This window comes from Artibeus jamaicensis, unplaced genomic scaffold, assembly GCF_021234435.1.
Source record: "Artibeus jamaicensis isolate MK-2021 breed Jamaican fruit bat unplaced genomic scaffold, CSHL_Jam_final scaffold_916, whole genome shotgun sequence".
Lineage (NCBI taxonomy): Eukaryota > Metazoa > Chordata > Mammalia > Chiroptera > Phyllostomidae > Artibeus > Artibeus jamaicensis.
The window spans coordinates 67,252,933-67,266,940 of NW_026522059.1; the positions used below are offsets into that span (position 1 = coordinate 67,252,933).

A 14,008-nucleotide genomic window follows, 5' to 3' on the forward strand; every position below is an offset into this window, starting at 1 on the left:
CACTAACAAAAGAGAAAAAGGATTCCAATATTCTACTATAATAAGTAGAACCTTTTCTAAATCAATAATATACATATAGCATTTGCAAATTATTTAACAGAAGACAGAAATAGCTTGCTACAAATGCAACTCTAAGAAATATAACTTTGGTCCTGGCTGGTCGGTTCTGTGGATTGAGCCCTGGCCTGGGAACAAAAGGGTTGCCCTTTTGATTTCCAATCAGGGCACGTGCCTGGATTGCAGCCAGGTCCCCAGTAGGGGGCACTTGAGAATCAACCACTCATAGATGTTTCTCTCCCTTTCTCTCTCCCCTCCCCTCTCTCTAAATAAAATCTTTTAAAAAAAAATACTATTTTGAAGTAAAAGTCTTAAAAAAAACTATAAATATTCACAGCACTAAGACTCATTTTAAGTGTTAAATAACACGAGAACACTCTGCTCACCTTTCTTTGTACTGGATCAGCAACTGATAGAGTTTTGCCGTTTCTCCACTTTCATAGAGGTAATCAGCTTGTTGGAGTATTTCTTCAACTCTGAAGACTATAAATGAAAATAACACAGTAAAGTAGGTCTTCCCAAGCCAGATACAAACTTCTAAGAAACACAAACTCATATATAAGCAAAGAAAATTAGATCCAAAATCCTGGAGTATCTAAACACAAGTGTAATAAATTATGAAACTATCAGTCAGTGATTTATTTATAGCATGAAAAATACAAAATTAGACAACTTATTCTGGTACTAAAATTGGTATTTTTTTTTTTTTAGTGAGAACAGGAACTTTCTGTGACAAGTTATGGTACACTTGTCCTCCAGTCTTTGATGTTGCCACTGTTAAGTATCATCCACTGTAGAAAATTATAACATCCACTTACAGTACTGAAAATTACTAATTTGCATGTACTGAAACACACTGTTTTACTAGATTTGCTTTATGACCTGACTTATATAGATACTTTACAGAAAAAGAGTCAAATTTGTCATCAAAAACTTGGATGAAATCAACTGTATGGAGAATCTGAAACTTACCTGATTCACACTATACTCCAACCAATTCATTAACTACATTAGACATTACCCCCAAACACATAAACCTTATAGACAGTGTAAGCCTCTGAAGTTGACCAATTACTGGAAAAACTTAAATATAAATTTTAAGATATTCCAATTGTTACTAAAGGAGACAATGTTAATTTTGTTTTTTATAAGGGTGCTTATTAGTCAATCCTACGAATGAACCAACATTCTAATGTATTGGGTTCAATTGTTATTTATCTTGGAATGCTTTAATTAATCATAGTGTATTTGAGGTTAAATTTTTAAATTAAATTTTTTAATTTTTAAAATTAAAACCTACATCAAAAAAGAAAAAAATGAACATGAGAAAACCACATGAAGTATTTTTTATTGTTAACATCATGATATAATCATACTAGTTTAAGAAAAATCACTGTAGCTCAGTGGATTGAGCGCGGGCCTGCCAACCACACGATCGCAGTTCGATTCCAAGTCAGGGCACATGTCTGGGTTGCAGGCTGGTTCCCTGCAGGCCAGTTCCCAGCAGGGGATGCATGAAAGGCAACCATACATTGATGTTTCTCTCCCTCTCTCCTTCCCTTCCTCTCTAAAGAAATAAATAAAATCTTTAAAATAAATAAATAAATAAAAATTAAATGACAATAGCAAAGAAACCCTTAGTCTTTTTTTCTTCTTCAATCTTATCTCAATCTCTTTAGGTGATACAGTTAAATACTGAGTTAGCCAAAAATTTCATTTTTTTCCCCATAAGATGGCTCTAGTAGTGCTTAGTTGTCTTAAACTTCATTCAAAATAATTTTGTTAGATTGTATTGTGACAGCTGTCATATCAGCGTGCATTTAAGAAAGTCAAAATTGGTGAACTTTTGTGCATCATTTTAATATTGTTGTGTATATTAATATTTAATATGTGCAACATTTTTGGCATATTATGCTTTATTATTTCAAGAAAGGTTAAAATGCAATTGAAACACAAAATAAGATTTGTGCAGTGAATGAAGAAGGTGCTGTGTGACTGACTGAACCTGTCAAAAGTGGTTTGCAAAGTTTCTTGGTATTACTGTCATTTTGGCCAAAAAACTTTTTGCTGTAGGGCGGTCTCATGCATTGGAAGATATGTAGCAGCACCCCTGGCCTCTACCCACTAGGAGCCAATAGTGGGAGATAGCTGACATACTCAAAAGTTCCAGATCAATAAAGTTATTAGTGAAAATGAAAAATGTATCTTTTAAGGAAAAAAACTAAACAGACTTTTTGGCTAACCCAGTAATAACACAGTTGGTTAATTTTCTTAAGTGACTTCCATTTTATTCTATGTTTATTTTTATCAGCAGCTCATCTTCCAAATTTGGTTATGACTTTTAAAAAGAGTCAAGTAATTCAGTCAAGTAATAGTCTTAACATTCTTAGTTAATATTTTGTGGTAAACAGAACTGTGACCCTCATCATGTCCACATCCTAATCCCTGAAATATAGGGAACCAATCAGCATGGCAATGGCAAATGTAGCCCAGCACGGATCCGGAAAACCGATCAATGCGAAGCACCACACAGGAGTCAGGTGTGCAGATCAGCTTTCCCATGGGGAGCCAGGCCTGCATTGTACCTAGGCTGCTATGAGACTTGCTTTTGCTAAAAATCCCTCACCCTGAGTTAAGACTGCAGATGTTTAACGTTTATCTCTGAAGCAATTCCCTAAATTCTGTGCTAAGATGTCCCAAGGATTAAATAAAATCGAATAATTTTTATCATTCCCTTGCATTAGCTTTTTTCTTTTTTGTTGTTATCTGTAAGAAGTAATCACTTAACTAAATCTAGAAATGAGAACCTTCTTTGATGTAATGCAACTGAAAAGCAGTAAAAGCCTGTCCAGGCAAGGGCTGGCGCACTCTCCTCTTAAGAGAGTGGCTCAGCCACTCAAGTTGCTCTCCCCTTGGTGGCTGTGCCATCCCTTTTTCTCCACAGGATTTGGTAGTCTGTGTGAATTTGTGTACCGCATCCACAACACACAGACTCTGGTGGGCCGGAGTCTGCATCACTGCAACCTATAAAAATATGCAGCTTACATAATAGAGGGGAATTAAATTTACAGATGTAATTAAGGTTGCTAACCAGCTAACCTCAAACTAGGAAGTGAACTTGGATTAGCCAGGTGCATTCAGAATAATAACAAAGTCCTTAAAAGTGGGCAAGGGAAGCAGAAGAAAAAAGTCAGAGAAAGTATGACAATGGAGTTGAGGTCAGAGTGATAACGATTGTCACTATGAATAGGGAGGAAAGGGGTTTTCAGCCAAGAAATGCGGAAAGCCTCTAAAAGGTGAAAACACTGGAAATATTCTCCCCTCAAGCCTCCAAATAAAACCACAGCCCTGCTGACTCCTTGACTTGAAGAGAGTGGGACCCATCTGGGGCTTCTACACTATGAACTGGAAGATAGTAAATCACTAAGTATGCGGAAACTTGTTCATAATATTTAACATACTGACTTGGCATACTGAAATGTATATATGGCATATATAAGTAGCAAAGTCACATTTAATTCTATTCACTGATTTTGTATTCCACACCCTGAGGAGCCTAATAGAGATACTGTCCTTAACATGATCCAGGAACTCTACATTCATCACCCATGTAACTTTTTTTAAACGTAGAAATCTAGTGAATAATTTAAAATAATTTAACTTATTTGTGTGTATTATACTTTTATAACTTAAATCACTTATCTCCAATTTATTATATAGAACAGTACCATAAGCTATACTATCCAGATTTTTAAAAAATATTTTTTCCTGACTGTAAACAGAGATTTCTAAACTCATTTAGTGGATAATTTATAAGATGCACTTACTCTGATACTACAGACTCGCATAGGCACTAAGGTGGGAGCATGTAGATCACTGATATCTCTGTAAATCAGCTGTATATTTTTTTGTTTAATGCTCTGCACTTTCCCTGAAAATATTTAAAAATAAGCTATGTTACTGACATAAAGAGACCATATTCTATAAAATGGACTAAATTTTTAAAGTACATTACTTTTTTCTGTAATAGCATAATCAGTATAATTTAAAAAAGTCTTCAACATAATCAATACATATCTCAAGATAAACTGAGATATTAATTCACTCACAACTGTACAGTGAAATTTTAAATTCAGCCTAAAATGAATATGGGCAATGAATGAATTTCTGCATTTTTCAAAAAAAATTTTTTTTAAAAGGTCAATGTAAAAAGAGTCAATAATGTAACTACATGTATAAGTTAGTAAACTCAGGTTTTTCCGTTTTTCTTGCTGAGTGCACTCTGAGGCATGTGAGAGGTACCTGGACAGGGATGAAACTACTCTAAGCAGGTAAAATAGCTCTATTTCTGAAGTTCCTTAGAAGATTTAGCAGAAAATAAGTATCTAAACATTCTAGATAATCTAAGATTTCTCTAGATACTAAAAGGGTCTAAGTACCAGCAATATCTTAAAATTTAAGAAAAAATTTTCACACCAATAATCCCCAGCAGTACTGGAGACAGTGCATCTAAAAAGGGCCCTAAAGTAACACAAGGTTAGTGTAAAGGAGCACTGACCTCAGCTCTAAAGGATCTTTAATAAAGAGAAATCAAGATAAAAAGTGAAGAGACAATGGAAGTGATTTAGGAAGGTCATGCAGGTTGAGCCACTTTTAAGCATTTTAAAAGTGAACATTCTCTCTCACACTAGCATATCTCAAGGGGCTTTAAATTTTGTCTCTTTTAAGGAAATAAAAAATGCATTGAGTGTTTCAATTATTGCTGACAAGTAGGTATTTGAAACAATCTAGTGGTACACACAGACAATGTCTTAAAAATGAGTCCCACGATCCCATCCAACTAGAACGTCAAAAAACATATTATGTCCTTAGGTTAAGTTCTAAAAAAAGCTCAATTCAGAAGGATTTAATCCCATAACTGGAGAAAAAAATTAATTGGTTTCAATGAGCATGATGCAGGTTTAAAGAGAATTAAGCAGACGTTCTGATGAATGGAATTATTTGAAGACCAATTTCAAAAAATATTAAAAATAAGTATCACAGCATAGGAAAGAGAGAGAAATAACAAAGGAAAACTTATAAGGACCAATGAAGTTATATATTTTCACACAAACTTGAATCATTTTCCAAGTTATAAAAAAACAGGGCTTCTATATTTTATCAATAATTGACCTCTTTTTTTTTTAAGGGCTACATCCTGGTCTTATAAACAAATTTAATGAGCATGCCAATAAGGAAACAAAGCTAAAAAAAATCAAGGAAAGCTAAATAAACATCCATACTCTTTTATTTGCCACTCTTTTTGACCACTTGAAATATTAATTTCAAGTATTAATTGAAGTATTAATTAATATTTCAAGTGGTCAAAATATGCTTGAAAATAAGGAAAGGATTCTAAAACATAGGGTAGGTTTCATTAAAATCTCTATTATAAACACAATGAATTTAGTTTTCAGAATAAGGTATACCTTGGAATATTAAAATGTTAATTTTTCCCAAGGTTTTATTTAATGCTAGGGCTGGAACATTGAATTATTTCTGCATGTACGAGAGACCAAAATAAAAACAGAATTATCTTCTGGAGGGCAGACCACCTGTATAGGCTTCCCCCTCTAGGTGAGTGTTCTAGGAACCCATCTGTGTCAGTGTACTAGATGGCGCTGTTGTGGGAGGCTGCATTTGGCTTCAGTGAATTTTTTTTTTTGAAGACTCTTTCAACATGTTTTCTCATTTCATGATGAGTAATTTAGGAGTGCACCAGCCCACCCAAAAAGGTGCTGAGTATTCATAGGTATGTCACACATAGATGTGACCCTTGTGCCCCCACCTTCCCTATTCACCTGATTTGCCCTGAGGGACCTTGTTTGTTTGTTTGTTTGTTTGTTTATTTGTTTCTCCAGATGAAAAAAGTCCTCAGTGGGAAATGTTTTGCCAACATGGAAGAGGTGAAACAAAAAATGGTAGAAGCACTAAAAGGCATCAAAATCAATGTGTTCAAAACCTTCCGAGCAGTGGAAAAAAGTCTGAATAGGTGTACTGCATCATATGGAGAATACTTTGAAAGTGACTGAAGTTTAAGCATTTAAGACTAAATACCTAATTTTTTAATTAATTCTGGTTTATTTTGGGCTCCCCCTTGTATATACTTTTATTTTTACATTGTAGAGGAAGTTATGACTTCTTTTGAAGCATATAAGCAAACATACACATAAGCCAGCCAAAATGAATGCATTAGTATGTACTGAATAAAAGGAATCAGAACTTCTATAATACGCACATATATCATATATACTTTTGGTCCAAATAACAACTGTATACATACAGAAGGCTAGTACTTGTACATTGGAAGTAGCAGAAACATCTTTGCTGCAGTCACTTAGGAACTGTAAATAGTAAGTAACATCCAGCACCTGGAGGCTAAATAAAAAAGCTGAAGAGCTAAGTCATTCCACCCCATTTCTTTTCCCTACTTTTATGAATTTAAGTTTATTCAAATGTTCGGTATATAATCCTGTAACTACCACCTCTTTAATAAGTTCAGAATGGTAGCTTTAAATAACTATAAAGCTTGACCTCTTGAATTTGCCAAAGTTTTTTCTACAGTCTTTTTCAAACGAGCCTCCTCGTCAGGGGTCAGTGTCATCTTTGTGATTCCATTCTCTCCCAGGATACATTTATTCCACTGAGACCCTTACCAATGATGGAAATCCTAAAACTCTTCAAAATGCTCCCCTTTGATCAACTATAGATGAGCCAAAAGCCCAGTTAAAAAAACTCTTTGATGTTCACTATCTCCTAGCCACAGGTGATCACTTCTTTGTGGACATTTTCCCACTGCTCACAGTCTTCTTCTGATCCTATAACCGAGTTCAGATCCTTCAGAGGGACACCAAAAACATTTGCTTCACTGCACACAGGTGTGGGTAAAATGATACATTACAAAAAACAAAGATATAAACAGCAGTTCTCAACTACCTGCTTTTTAAAGAATACTCACAAACAAAATCAGTAACTAGTAATTTTTAGCTAATATTCTGAAATTCTTCATCTACCAGAACTTTAATATGAACAGCTATTCAAATTTCTGCTTCCTTCTCCAACTCCCTTCTTGATTAAAAAGTGGGTCCTGTGAAAAAGATCTTAACGTGTCAATGAAAAGACTTTGTCTAACTGCTAAAATTTTGGTTCTGTCTACATACACAACTTAACTAAATTTAATTTTTAAAATATAGCAATTCTTAATATTTATTTATCTATAGTATATAAATAAGAAATTTGACGTAATTCTTCTACTTTCAACCAGTTATTTGATATTTAGTACCAAATTGCATTTTTTTAAGATTTTATTTATTTACTTACTTGTTTATTTTTACACAGAGGGAAGGGTGGAAGAAAAAGGGAGAGAAGCATCAATGGGTAGTTGCCTCTCACACACCTCCTACTGGGGACTTGGCCTACATCCCAGGCATGTGCCCTGACTGGGAATCGAAACAGTGACCTTTTGGTTCGCAAGTCAGCACTCAATCCACTGAGCCACACCAGCCAGTGCTGCATTCTTTATAAATTAAGTACTTCTATCTCAAAGAAATGGAGCCTTTCTTAACTGTACCAAGAATCTCTAACACTTTAGCAATAAGGAAACAAAATAATCATTGTATCATTATAAAGTAGGGATTGACAAACTTTTTCTATACACATCTAGAGAGTAAGAACTTTAGGCTTTGTGGACCAGATACGGTCTCTGTAGGATATTCTTTGTTCCCAGCACAACCCCTCAGCCCTTTAAAAATATATCATAAAAAACATATCTGTATGTATAACCCATAGACACAGACAACAGTTTGATGATGGCCACAGGGAAGAGGGTATGGGGAATGGGTGGTATGGAAAGAGAAATGGGGGTATCTGTAATGTCTTCAATAAAAATAAAGGGAAAAAAGGTACCAATCTTAGCTCAAGGGTCCTATTAAAATTATAATGTATTAATATAGTATTTCTCACTGAAGGAGCTGCAATTATTAAGAGAAAAATATATCAGACTGACATGTAGAGGAAAGCAGAAAATAATCTAGCCTATTAACAACATCAACATCAATCTCAAAATGTATTAAAAAATAACTAAGTTATTAACCCCAAAATGACAAACATAAACCACTAGGAGTTCAGATGTTTAACTGACTTACCTTTGGCTGTGGCATAAACCACAGCAGCCGAAGAAAGAAGTTGGTAAGTTTCAAAACCCAAATAAGACAAGGCTGAGAATATAAGGCTTCTTTTGAAAGTTGGTGGGTTTCCTATCACCTGTGGAAACAATCATGGTCAGAGGTCATCAACCAGAAAATTTGAAACAACTGCTACACCAAGCAAAAATCACACCACTTTTCTCCCCCTTTCCCAAAGCAATCAATCCTAATGATACTGCTTAAAATTTAACTCATCAAATTCTTCAGTGAAACTATTTCACATTATTACTTTATAGGGAGAGCATATCCTGTTAAAAAAAAGATGTATAACATCTAAGGGAGGTAAGCTTATCTAAAAATCTGTCATGCTGGTAAGTGCTGGATTGAGGAGGCATGGATAGTATAATTGTTTGAAAAAAATATAAGACACCAACATACTGGGTTGCCCAAAAAGTCTGTTTAGTTTCTTCCTTAAAACAAAAGACACATCTTTCATTTTCACCAATAACTTTATTGATCTGGAAATTTTGAGTATGTCTGCTATGTCCCACTATTGGCTTCTAGGGAGTAGAGGCCACGGATGCTGCTAAACATCTAATGCATGAGACAGTCCCACAGCAAAAAATGTTTTGGCCAAAATGTCAATAGTAGCAAAAAACTTAGAAAATCACGTTTGACACATTCAATCAGTCACAGCAGTCCTTATTCACTGCACAAATCTTTTTTGTACTTCAGCTGCATTTTAACCTTTCTTGAAAAAATAAAGCATAATACACCAAAAATATTGCATATCTTCTTTCATACTCAATATTAAAATGGATACACAAAAATTCACCAATTTTGATTTTTTTTAATGCACACTGATATGACAGCTGTCACAGTACCATCTAACAAAATTATTTTGAATGAAGTTAAAGACAACTAAGCACTACAAGAGCCATTGTACGGTAAAAACATACAGACTTTTTGGCCAAACCAGTATCAGTCTTAAGACAACACAAGATGAAAAATATTAAATGTGGTAATTAGTACACATAAAAAATGGAAATAGCTTTAAGATATCTTTAAAAGTGATGTATAAACCCATAGTTTTCAATAAACAATATAGAGTATAGAGTATATGCTCTATATACAGCTCTATATTTGAATATAGAGTATATCCAAACAGATTTAGAAATTACTTTTTACAACTATGGCCACAATCCCCAAAACCAACAGGAAAGAAGGCATGTGTGGGTCTTGCCCCCTTTCCAGGGCAATGGCATCAGTATTTCCCTCCCTGCTGATTCATTTCGACCTCCCAGCTTGTATAATAACAAGCTGTACCATGTTGGTAAACTGGATCTTTCTCTTCTTATAGCAAAGACCTTCCTCCTGACCACATCTCCCTTCAGTCTCATTTTCTGACTTCTCTTTTCAGCAAAACTCTTTTAAAAAGTCATCTGTACTCACGACCTCCACCTCTCCCCCACATTCTTTCTCCTTAGAGCTCACACACAAAGTATCTGTAGACCACACTCCATGCAGATATCTGGCCGGTAACCAAGGGTGCTCCATTTCCTGTGGCCTTTCTCACTTCTCTTACTTGGCCCACCTCTTACTTATTTGACAGTGGTTAATTTCCTCCTGCTTTTTTTTTAAGTCATGAATGAACATTTGGGGCTTTCTTTATTTATTAATTTATTTTTAGAGAGAGAGGGATATAGAAAGAGGCAGAGAAACACCAATCAGTTGCCTCTCATACACGCCTGGACTGGTGACCAAACTGCAACCCAGGCTTGTTCCCTGAGCAGGTATCGAACCAGCAACCTTTTCCTTTGCGGACAACCAACCAGCTGAGCTACACCAATTAGGACTGGATGTATGATTTTGAAAAACCACTATACTGAGATGTATGTGTGACATACGATAAATGGCATATACATAATGTGTACCAGTTATGACACTGTACAAACCTGTAAAACCATCATCACTGGCAGAGTCAAGACAAATTGATTCTCTGTAACCAACCCAGCCTCTTTCCTCAGCACCTGTTGTTCTAACTCTTAACTCTTGGCACACTGTTCATGTGGCTTTCGAAATACTACTCTTTAGAATTTCCTGTTTCAACAGCTTGTCTCTAGTTGGTTCCTCATCTCCAATACCTCCCTGCCCAGATGAGTCTTGAGCTTAGTCCCAGACCTCCTTTTATTTGTATCATTCTGGTGATTGTACTTTGACTTCAAATGCCATGAACATGCCCAAAACCTGCACATGTAATCTGAGCTAGGATGTCTCCTCTATACTTCAGAATCCTAAATGCAGCTAGCTACCTAATCAACACTTCTCTATACATGAAGTACAACATGCATCTCATGTACATCAGCTAAGACAGCTATCACCTCCCTAACTCCATTCCTGTTTTCCCATTCAAGGTAAATTCTTCTGACTGTGCAGATTAAGAAAACAAACACATAACCCCAGAGTCATTCTTGACTCTGTTCCACCCCATACCTGATCCACAGTTTAACTTCTCTTAAGTATCTACAGTAGGAATGAGGAATGTGGCATATTGCAGCTTGTTCAGTGCCTTTCTTTACTTTCCATTTATTGATTTTAGAGAGAAAGAAAGGGGGTAGAGGGGATGAACAAACAGACATCAGTCTGTTTTTCCATTTATTTATGTATTTATTGGTCAATTCTTCTATGTGCCCCGACTGGTGACTGAACCCACAACCTTGCCATATCTGGATGACACTCCAATTAGCTAAGCTGCCCATGCCAGGGCCTGTATTTACTTTCTTGAGCATGAATATTTAGGATACTGCACATGACTGGATTCAAAACATATCAACAACAAAGTAGCAAAACTAAATTTGATATAGTCCCATTTTTAACATTGAATTTTCTGCATTTATTTTTATTTAACTAAGAGAAGCAAGATGGGGCAAGGCAATGGATATAGGTGTGTGTGTGCATGTGCATGCACACACATGGTGATGGTGGTACCTAGAAAAAGAAGAGGGCCCTGGCTAGAGTGGCTCAATGGATTCAGTGCTCGCATGCAAACCAAAATGTCTCAGTTGATTCCTAGTCATGGCACGTGTCTCCAGCTGAGGGCATGCCGAGAGGCAACCAACTGACACATCTTTTGCACATCAATATTCCTCTCCCCTTTTCTCCCTCCCTTCCTTTCTCTTTAAAAAATAAAATAAGAAAATGACTAAGATTTTATCAGGGAATCTCCTAGCTCCCAAGCTCTGGCAGGAAGATCACATAGCAGAAAAGGTTGCACGGACTTGAGGAAACTATGAATCTAGGGCAGGGGTGTCAAACTCATTTTTACCAGGGGCTACATCAGCTTTGCAGTTGCCTTCGAAGGGCTGAAATAATTGTAGGACTGTATAAATGTAACTACTGCTTAATTGTTAGGGAGATAAAATTACATTTGACCTTTCATAGGCTGATGTGGCCCCCAGTGAAAATGAGTTTGACACCCCTGATCTAGGGTGTTCAACTCTCTTTGCTGACATCATGCTGAATGAACCACATTCTCGCTTTCTTAAGAGGGAGTAATGCGCTGATAGGCAGCTGGCATTTACATGTCTTATTGCAAATTAATGAAGGAAAAGTTTGCAGTTGTACTCATCACTTCAATTACTGTAAGCAGACCTCTCGGAAAGTGGATAAAATCATGTTTCTGAAACTACAAAATCACTTAAAAGAATCAGGACTCAGTGACACTCCAAATTGCTAATGACTTGTGGACTGAGACAGCTAGAATGTGCCATTTCCCCTCATTCACCCAACACAATGCCTTTCACAGAAGGACTTCTCAAAAACATTTGTTGAACAATAGAAGAAGCTATCTCTTAAACATGTCTTCCCTTCAACATCAATTGTACTACTTCAAGCTACAAACTCATCACTACATAAAAAGAAAGGTGTCACCATCATCTCTTGGTTTCCTAACTTCCTGCCAGCTCCTCCTCCTCTTAAATGTTGGAACTCTTCCATGGTGGGTACCAGGCTTTCTTCCAGTCTTACTATTACTACAGTATTACTTAGAACTATGTGCTGCAGTTTCCTGAATCTGTAATCGCCAGCCCTGACCTCAGAAGGTAAACACCTGACCTGTCCAACTACAGTCTATTCCACACATCACCTTGGCCACCTCATCACATTCACCTTAAATAGCCTGAAACATAATTAATCTCCTTCCTGAGCCTCCAGATTGCCTTCTGTAGTCCTAGCCCAGCAAACAGCACCACTGCCCACACCGTGCTCTAGCCAGAAACTGAGACTCTTCCTTCACCCCTTCCCTCTAACCCTTACACCAAATCTATCTTTTGAGTCTGCTAAGTTTATCTCCACAACAGCCTCGGATTGCAACCACTGATTTCCAGTCCCACGGCCCCCACTACAGTTCAAACCACCATAGTGCTCACCTCTCCTATAGCAATGATCCTTACCTCATCTCCAGCATCCACTACCCTATCCATTTTTGACACTACACAAAAGTTGTTCTTAATGCAAATCTAATTTAAAAAAACATGTGTTTAAAACTCTTTCATGGTTTCTACAACCTTTAAAATAAAATCAGATTTACAAGGTTTTCAGAACTTGGCTGTGGTTGGTGGCCTCCACAGGTTCCCATTCAAAAGGATCCCAACTGAGGAGGATCCCAACACAGATCCTGCCACAGACACAGCAAATCTACAGCTACAAACCCCAAATCTAGCTGAGTGACTCCACATCAAGCGAGAAAAAAACCCATAGTGGAACAGGTGGGAAAGGCAGAAACACAGTCTTGCATAAACCCCACTCCTGACAGCAATTCACAATCACAGAACTCTTCTTTCCAAAGAGCAAAGATTTTGAACCCCACACCGGACACCCTAACTTTTGAGACCCACACCTGAAAGACAAGCCCCCGAAACATCTTGCTTAGAAGGCCAATGAGGCTGGAATCCAATTAGGCAAATGCTTAGTGAGAAACCATGTGTAAAAGACTTTCCCAGACTCACCCACCCCAGAGCCCACCACAGAGGCAGCTGACAGTTAAGGGGATGAAGTCTCTGTGAAAGAGGTTTATTCACTTAACTTAAAATTTCAGCCTGAAGGGCAAGTATCTAATATAACACACATCCAGAGACCAATGGTGACCACCCTCTCCAGGCACCAGGAAGGGTGAACACTACCATCACACTCTCCCTCCACATCACTACCATAGTTTCTGCATCTACTGCCCAGGGAATACCCCTACATCTGGCTCTGGTGACCAACAAGACCTATGTTCCTGGGTCCCAAGGGCCAATCCTTAACCAACTGTCCCACCACCAGGGCACAGCAGAGACAGCATAGCACCAGCCTTCATTTAAGCCTTCAGCAGCTGAACAGCCCAAATTAACCTCCCAAGAAACCAGCTGGAGGAACCCCACTAAGCCTCACCTGGTCTCCCCCTAACCAGCAAAACCACTTGCTGTTTTAAGCCATTAACTTCTGTGATGATTTGTTGTATAATAACAGCTAATTAAAAAACTGGTACATGCTGACTTCTTAGCTTTATTTCAGTTTACTCTCCCATTCCAGACTTCGGTCATTTTTAATTCCTTAAAAAGATCCCTGTTTCTTACCACAACACTTATACTGTTGTAATGCCCTAGCTAGTGTAGCTCAGTGGATTGGGCACAGGCCTGCAAAGCAAAGAAAGGGTCGACAGTTTGATTCCCTATCAGGGCACATGCCTGGGTTGCAGGCCAGGTCCCCAGTTTGGGGCTCGTGAGAGG

The 14,008-nt window shown here is 37.2% G+C and overlaps 1 protein-coding gene across 14 annotated transcripts in view; it reads right to left on the reverse strand.

Annotated features, from left to right (window-relative positions):
• Positions 1-14,008, reverse strand: part of RMDN1 (regulator of microtubule dynamics 1) — a 44,852-nt gene that overhangs the window by 28,821 nt on the left and 2,023 nt on the right. For all 14 annotated transcript variants that reach the window (XM_053661165.1, XM_053661172.1, XM_053661170.1 and 11 more), the window contains exons 2-3: positions 8,241-8,358; positions 444-540 (exon numbers count right to left, since the gene is read on the reverse strand). In XM_053661165.1, coding sequence (XP_053517140.1) covers positions 444-540; positions 8,241-8,358 — 215 coding nt within the window. The remainder of the gene's footprint in view (positions 1-443; positions 541-8,240; positions 8,359-14,008) is intronic.